An 8,210-nucleotide genomic window follows, 5' to 3' on the forward strand; every position below is an offset into this window, starting at 1 on the left:
TCTCTGGGTTATATCTACCCTTGTCTTGGTGCCGCCCAAATGCCTTACCATAGCTTCCCTTTCCAATATATCTTAATTCATACGAAAAGACATGGTAATAAATGGGAACAAACTTACTGCCTTCTCTTCCGCTAATCAACGAAAGATCTTGCAAACACCACTTGGACGTTGCATAGTCCTCTGAAAATATAGCTACGTTAAGCCAGGTACTCTTTATTACTTGTTCCAGTACACTAGGAAAGTGACCCCCCCACTTAAGCTCTTCTGAATCCAGAAAAACCTTCAGTCCCATTCCTGTGAGCATTTTATAGATAGCTGTGGCGAGTGTATGTTTGACATCAGGACCCCGATGGTTAATAAATACATCATACTTAACCTTTCTCACAAGCATTATCGATCCACCTGAAGTAGATGTAGTTGCTGCAAATTCTTCTCCCTGTTGTTGGATGCTTGAACTAGTCTTAGCTGGTCCTACAAATTCTTGACACATTTTTCCCTCTTTCGCTACCCACTCTGTAATTGTCTTCACAGCATGTCTTTGTCCCTGGACACATTCGACAATGAAGAGAACACAGTAAACGTCACAAGTTATATGGATAAATGAATTCTATGAGCCTCAAGATAAAAGAATGAATCGATAAGTAAATGCTGAGTGCATCTGGTGGAGAGATGGGTACTTAGTACTTACTCCTTGTTCTCAACGACCGGACCTACATAATGTGAAACGCTGTAAAGTGCTTTCCTCCACTCCTCCAGTTTCTCAGAGTCGCGTTCAAGCTTGTTTGGGTCAAATGCGTAGCCTCCTTTTACATAGCGTACATCATCAGTCTTACCACGGCAGAAAATAGGAACAATTTTAGCGCCTAATTTACACCTGTTGTGCATGGATGACAGCTCTTCTAAGCACCGGTCGGATTGTGCATAGCCCTCTGAAAATATTGGAATGTAAAGCCAAGCACTCTGAAAAGTTTTTTCTACTTCTTCATCCCCCAAATCGAGCTCTTCTATATTCTGAAAAACTTTCAGTCCCAACGCGTCAAGCTCTTTATAAATTGCTACGCCCAGAGGATGTTTAAAATGATTGATAAATACATCATAACACGGGAAATCTTTCATAGGCATCGTGGATGCACAAGAAGCAGATGTGGATGATGGAAATTCTTCAACGTGTTGGCAATTTGACGGAACACCACTATGCAGGTTAGAAGAAGATGCCATGAAATTAGATTTAAGCGAACATGACAAAGGTTGAAAAAAGGGGCGTTCAAAGAGAAAAGGAGCGGTGCATATAAAAGAGCAGGAGAGGGATAAGTAATGAGAAATAAATGTTGGACTAGGCGCGTAGACTGCGTGTACTCGCTGAGGTTACCCCGCAGAAGAAACGAAGAAATGAAAAAGCATGACAGAGTCTGACTAAAAGAGTTAGAGTGATTAGATTTAAGCGAACATGACAAAGGTTGAAAAAAGGGGCGTTCAAAGAGAAAAGGAGTGGTGCATATAAAAGAGCAGGAGAGGGATAAGTAATCAGAAATAAATGTTGGACTAGATGTGTAGACTGCGTGTACTCGCTGAGGTAACCCTGCAGAAGAAAAAAAGAAACGAAGAAGCATGACAGAGTCGGACTAAAAAAATTAGAGTGACTAGTTGAGGACAGCTGAAGTTTTAGAGTGACTAGTTGAGGACAGCTGAAGTTTTATTTGACTTTTCGCACTCCACTGGCCTTCTTCCAACTTTGATATTGTGGATCCACTAGAATTAAATGTAGATGGGGCAATTTCTTTGAGCTCTTGGCCACTGCTAGTGTTGGAAGTAGATGCCATGAAATCAGATTTGATGAAACAAGACAACAGAAATAGAACTGAAGGACAAAACTAGAAGGGTTGTTCGTCTTCTTGTTGAGATAAGACAGACCAAATAAAAAATTTGAGGTAAAATAAACGTGCGAAAGAAGTGCTCTAGTTGTAATGCTGAGTCGAACGTGTCGATTGCGCGACTGCCAACCTTAATTGGGAAGGCAACTGCGCGGGAGAAACGCAGAAGCATCTCCGAACAAAAGCAGAAGGCATAGAAGAATTTTCGTCTGTGGAATCCCATTTTGTAGTTGTTGGTGTTTCACCTGTTGTTCCACTGAATTTAGGGAAAACATCTAATTACCGAGTGGCTAAATGAAAACGCATTTACTAAATTATTATGATTGTGTATTTTTTTATTTTAAGAAAATAATTATTTCAGTATCTTTAAACTTTAGTCAAATCACTTTAGTCAAATCAACTGCAAATACGTTGCTTCATAGACAACCTTTTATAGATAACTACGTATTCGTTGGGTACATCAAAAATTTCATCGAAGTGGGAAAAAAAGAACTCAATTTCGACGTTGTCTACCCAACTCAAACGTTCGGGATAGGCTGGATGCGCACCCCTCCATGCCATGCCATGGCATCATCCGCGGGCCCCAGTTGCACTTTGTCCAAGCGAGTGGCCGTCACAGGGTAAAGGCATGAAGAGATGTGGGCATGTGGGATGTTTTTTCAAATAAATGTTCAGAAATTTTTTCTCTTTTTAGTCTCAAAATAGTGAATAATATTTTGTATATATGTATGTGATTAGTTATAAATTTTAAATGTCTACCTTTAATATTTTTATTTTATTATTATAATAGAACATAGCCTACTTAGAATGTACACAACACTGAAGTTCAATATTGATGGTTATTAAACATTAATAAAAATAAGTAGTATCTGCATCAACACCATCCCTTATGCTAGAATATGATAGTTATAATGAAGGATTATGAATGATGTAATATATGATCACTTTCACTAATATAAAGTCATCTCTCTTCCTTCTCTTTCTCCCCACACATCTATTAGCATGATAAGAAATTAACCATAATTATATTTATTTGAAAATAAAATTTAACTAACATTGTCTAGATCATTCAATAAGAAGAGCTCTTGGTGAGATGGAGTTCGTGCCTTTGAGCTTGTCAATGATAAAATATTATATTTTTTGAAAATATATATTTTCCAATTAGATTGTCAATTGTTATTAATCTATTATTTATTTAGTTATTAATTAATTTTTATTAATTAGAAATTGGACTATTGGATTACCAAACCTCCCTCTCTTGCAAGAAAATTTTAGATTTATTCTAAAGTGTTGGCTAGTACACATGTCTATTATTCATCATGTTTTGCTCCTTCCAGAGCTCTATACCTCAAACTTGAATGCCTCCTAAGGGATTTCATCTGGACCTCTGATGTTGTGCATCATGAGTTTCATGGAGCTGCCTAGGACTTTTATGTCTACCTAAAGACTCCTATGCTCTTGGACTGCTTTCCACTCGCAAATAGGGGATTTCCCTCTATGCTAACTGGGTCATTTGGAATCTCACTAGCAATGGGGCCTTGAAAATCTTATTGTGCTATTACATTTCTTTGGGCACAAAAATGCCTTGAAAATTGACTAAACTGTCAGAAACCACGGCCTGAAGAAGCGTAGAAGCATCCAGAATCTACTGGACTACTAGTCAAATAACAATGTCTTATCCACAATTTTTATGCAGCTCTCGAAAGAACATCTACAGGGTGACGCGGAAGTCATCCTGTCACATTTCTCACTACTTTAATATCTGTGTGGAATATATTAATTACTTGAATAGTTATTGTACAATTATTTACATTTAGAATTTTGTCCGCAATTCAGAGTCCTGTACAACTCCATCTACGTCACTCAATGGACATTCAGTGACCACCGGTGGTACTTCTCTAACCTCTGTCCCCACAAGATGAGCGATATGCTCGAGCACCGTGTTTTCGTCGCTATAAATGCAAACACAACATTGAATAAGAATCAGGCTGTAATAGTTGACTTTATTTTGATAAAATATAAAAGAAAATTTTAGAGGATGCATGTATAAATAAAAGGTCAAGCAATTATTACTCACTCCTTGCTCTTAACGATGTGGCCTACATTAAATGACACATTGTAAAGCGCCTTCTTCCACTCCAAAATCTTTTTCGAGGCATATCTTCCCATCTCTACATGCTTATCAAATGCTTGAGCATAGACCCCTTTAGCATATCGTACATCCACAAGGTCAATAGGAACAATTCTAGTGCCTGTCTTTAGCATAAGTGTCAGCTCTGACAAACACCAAGGGGATTCTGCATAGTTCATGGAAAATATAGCAATATGAATCTTAGCACTGCTTATTGCTTCGTCTATTACACAAGCGATGTGATCCCCCAATCTAACCTCTTCTGAATCTAGAAACACCTTCAGTCCCATGTCCTTAAGCTTGTTATGGATAGCTAGGGCCAATGAACACTTAACATTAGGACCGCGATGATTAATGTGTACGTCGTAACAGACATCTCTCATAGGCCTTGCGTATATTTTACCACAAAGAAACGCCAATTTACCTCGTGGGTGAATGATTGGATGAGTGTTACCTAGTTTGAATTCTTGAGCCTCGTTACCTTCCGTCGTTACCAAATCTGTCATCTTCTTCAGGAGCATGTCCTCGTCGCTGAGATATCCAACAGCAAAGGAAACATAATAAACTTCATATTTGAAAATATCGATTTAAAAAGTCTGTGAGCCTGAAAATGAGAAAGGAAACATGCAAAGAATGTATCAACAAGAACTTGGGTTAACTGCCTTAATTGGAGTAATCGGCACTTACTCTTTGCTATTGACGATATGACCCGCACAAAACGAAGCATGCCGAAGTGCTTCCTTCCACTCCTCCAGCTTCTCTGGGTTATATCTACCCTTGTCTTGGTGCCGCCCAAATGCCTTACCATAGCTTCCCTTTCCAATATATCTTAATTCATACGAAAAGACATGGTAATAGATGGGAATAAACTTACTGCCTTCTCTTCCGCTAATCAACGAAAGCTCTCGCAAACACCACTTGAACTTTGCATAGTCCTCTGAAAATATAGCTACGTTAAGCCAGGTACTCTTTATTACTTGTTCCAGTACACTATGAAAGTGACCCCTCCACTTAAGCTCTTCTGAATCCAGAAAAACCTTCAGTCCCATTCTTGTGAGCATTTTATAGATAGTTGTGGCGAGTGTACGTTTGACATCAGGACCCTGATGGTTAATAAATACATCATACTTAACCTTTCTCACAAGCATTATCGATCCACCTGAAGTAGATGTAGTTGCTGCAAATTCTTCTCCCTGTTGTTGGATGCTTGAACTAGTCTTAGCTGGTCCTACAAATTCTTGACACATTTTTCCCTCTTTCGCTACCCACTCTGTAATTGTCTTCACAACATGTCTTCGTCCCTGGACACATTTGACAATGAAGAAAACACAGTAAACGTCACAAGTTATATGGATAACTGAAGTCTATGAGCCTCAAGATAAAAGAATGAATCGATAAGTAAACGCTGAGTGCATCTGGTGGAGAGATGGGTACTTAGTACTTACTCCTTGCTCTCAACGACCGGACTTACATAATGTGAAACGCTGTAAAGCGCTTTCCTCCACTCCTCCAGTTTCTCATAGTCGCGTTCAAGCTTGTTTGGGTCAAATGCGTAGCCTCCTTTTACATAGCGTACATCATGAGTCTTACCATGGCATAAAATAGGAACAATTTTAGCTCCTAATTTACCCCTGTCGTGCATGGATGACAGCTCTTCTAAGCACCGGTCGGATTGTGCACAACCCTCTGAAAATATTGGAATGTAAAGGCAAGCACTCTTAAAAGCTGTTTCTACTTCTTCATCCCCCAAATCGAGCTCTTCCGTATTCAGAAAAACTTTCAGTCCCAACGCGTCAAGCTCTTTATAAATTGCTACGCCTAGAGGATGTTTAAAATGATTGATAAATACATCATAACGCGGGAAATCTTTCACAGGCATCGTGGATGCACAAGAAGCAGATGTGGATGATGGAAATTCTTCAACATGTTGGCAATTTGACGGAACACCACTGTGCGGGTTAGAAAAAGATGCCATGAAATTAGATTTAAGCGAACATGACAAAGGTTGAAAAAAGGGGCGTTCAAAGAGAAAAGGAGCGGTGCTTATAAAAGAGCAGGAGAGGGATAAGTAATGAGAAATAAATGTTGGACTAGACGCGTAGACTGCGTGTACTCGCTGAGGTTATCCCACAGAAGAAATGAAGAAACGAAGAAGCATGACAGAGTCTGACTAAACGAGTTAGAGTGATTAGATTTAAGCGAACATGACAAAGGTTTAAAAAAGGGGCGTTCAAAGAGAAAAGGAGTGGTGCATATAAAAGAGCAGAAGAGGGATAAGTAATCAGAAATAAATGTTGGACTAGATGCGTAGACTGCGTGTACTCGCTGAGGTAACCCCGCAGAAGAAATGAAGAAACGAAGAAGCATGACAGAGTCTGACTAAAAGAGTTAGAGTGACTAGTTGAGGACAGCTGAAGTTTTAGAGTGACTAGTTGAGGAGAGCTGAAGTTTTATTTGACTTTTCGTACTCCTTTGGCCTTCTTCCAACTTTGATATTGTGGATCCACCAGAATTAAATGTAGATGGGGCAATTTCTTCGAGCTCTTGGCCACTGCTAGTGTTGGAAGTAGATGCCATGAAATCAGATTTGATGAAACAAGACAACCGAAATAGAACTGAAGGACAAAACTAGAAGGGTTGTTCATCTTCTTGTTGAGATAAGACAGACCAAATAAAAAAGTTGAGGTAAAATAAACGTGCGAAAGAAGTGCTCTAGTTGTAATGCTGAGTCGAACGAGTCGATTGCGTGGCTGCCAACCTTAATTGGGAAGGAAACTGCGCGGGAGAAACGCAGAAGCATCTCCGAACAGAAGCAGAAGGCATAGAAGAATTTTCGTCTGTGGAATCCCATTTCGTAGTTGTTGGTGTCTCACCTGTTGTTCTACCGAATTTAGGAAAAACATCTAATTACCGAGTGGCTAAATGAAAACACGTTTGCTAAATTATTCTGATTGTGTATTTTTTTATTTTAAGAAAATAATTACTTCAATATCTTTAAACTTTAGTCAAATCACTTTAGTCAAATCAAGTGCAAATACGTTGCTTCATAGACAACCTTTTATAGATAACTACGTATTCGTTGGGTACATCAAAAATTTCCTCAAAGTGGGAAAAAAAGAACTCAATTTCGACGTCGTCTACCCAGCTTGATCGTTTGGGATAGGCTGGATGCGTGCCCCTCCATGCCATGCCATGGCATCATCCACGGGCCCCAGTTGCACTTTGTCCAAGCGAGTGGCCGTCATACGGTAAAGGCATGAAGAGATGTGGGCATGTGGGATGTTTTTTCAAATAAAGGTTCAGAAATTTTTTCTCTTTTTAGTCTCAAAATAGTGAATAATATTTTGTATATATGTATGTGATTAGTTATAAATTTCAAATGTCTACCTTTAATATTTTTTATTTTAATATTATATTGAACTGATAATATTTATTATGTATATTTTTATTATTGTGTATTGATTAAATTTAATATATATCATTAAAATATTCAATATATATGTAGATTTATTTGTTTAATACATATTATTTACATAATAAATCTATATTTTAATTTTCATGTTAATTAAATTTAATTTTCATTAATGTTAGTAAATTTAAATGAATACATATTAGTTTAATATAATTCAACATAACTATGATACACAATATTAATTAGATAATAAGTTTTCGGATTAATCTAGTTAAAAATAAAAGTTCGCACTCAGTAAAAATTTTAAAAAATTATCATAACTTAAGTAAAAATATAGTTAATTGTCAATGGTGAAAAATATAATTAAAAAAAAAAAAACTAAATGGACCTAAAATAAATTTTTTAGTGTTAATCATAAAATTTATCATTTATTTTCCTTTAACAAAGATTTTTTAAATGAAGTAATATAATAGAGTTAGTAATATAATGAAACAATTATAGAGTGATATTAACTCTATTAATTAGTTAATTTTAAAATTCTAATTCAATAGAGTCATTTTTAAAATCTAAGAAATAAAATAAATATTTAATATTTCACAAGAAAATATTATTTTGTTACAAATTTAATAAGAAAAAAATATTTAACATAAAAATTGAAGGAAATATCATTTCACAAAATTTAATATTTAACATTCAATTCTAAACAACACTTTAAGTTATAAATAATAATACATATATAAAAAACAATAAGATAATAAGATTTTGAATTAATGTAGTTAGAAATGAAAGTCTACAT

The 8,210-nt window shown here is 36.6% G+C and overlaps 2 protein-coding genes across 2 annotated transcripts; both read right to left on the bottom strand.

Moving 5' to 3' along the window:
• Window positions 1-684: 684 nt before the first annotated feature.
• On the bottom strand, window positions 685-1,218 carry LOC149544135 (toll/interleukin-1 receptor-like protein). The gene has a single exon (XM_089795898.1). It carries the CDS (start codon window positions 1,216-1,218, stop codon window positions 685-687), a length of 534 nt encoding a protein of 177 aa, XP_089652024.1.
• A 2,466-nt stretch (window positions 1,219-3,684) lies between these two features.
• LOC149544136 (uncharacterized) lies at window positions 3,685-5,051 on the bottom strand. Its single transcript, XM_089795899.1, has 3 exons — window positions 4,690-5,051; window positions 3,949-4,533; window positions 3,685-3,823 (listed from the first exon to the last, which is right to left on the bottom strand). The coding sequence occupies exons 1-3, from the start codon at window positions 5,049-5,051 to the stop codon at window positions 3,685-3,687; spliced, it is 1,086 nt and encodes a 361-aa protein (XP_089652025.1).
• Between the last annotated feature and the right edge of the window lie 3,159 nt (window positions 5,052-8,210).

The sequence above is a fragment of the Cupressus sempervirens genome, chromosome 8, assembly GCF_028749045.1.
Source record: "Cupressus sempervirens isolate cs-2001-9-10 chromosome 8, ASM2874904v1, whole genome shotgun sequence".
NCBI lineage: Eukaryota > Viridiplantae > Streptophyta > Pinopsida > Cupressales > Cupressaceae > Cupressus > Cupressus sempervirens.

Coding starts and splice junctions, on each gene's coding strand:
- LOC149544136 (XM_089795899.1), bottom strand. CDS start 5,051: ATGGGACTGAAGGTTTTTCTGGATTCAGAAGAGCTTAAGTGGAGGGGT. Junction 4,534..4,689: donor CATATCGTCAATAGCAAAGA/GTAAGTGCCGAT, acceptor TGGATATCTCAG/CGACGAGGACATGCTCCTGA. Junction 3,824..3,948: donor CACATCGTTAAGAGCAAGGA/GTGAGTAATAAT, acceptor TTGCATTTATAG/CGACGAAAACACGGTGCTCG.
- LOC149544135 (XM_089795898.1), bottom strand. CDS start 1,218: ATGGCATCTTCTTCTAACCTGCATAGTGGTGTTCCGTCAAATTGCCAA.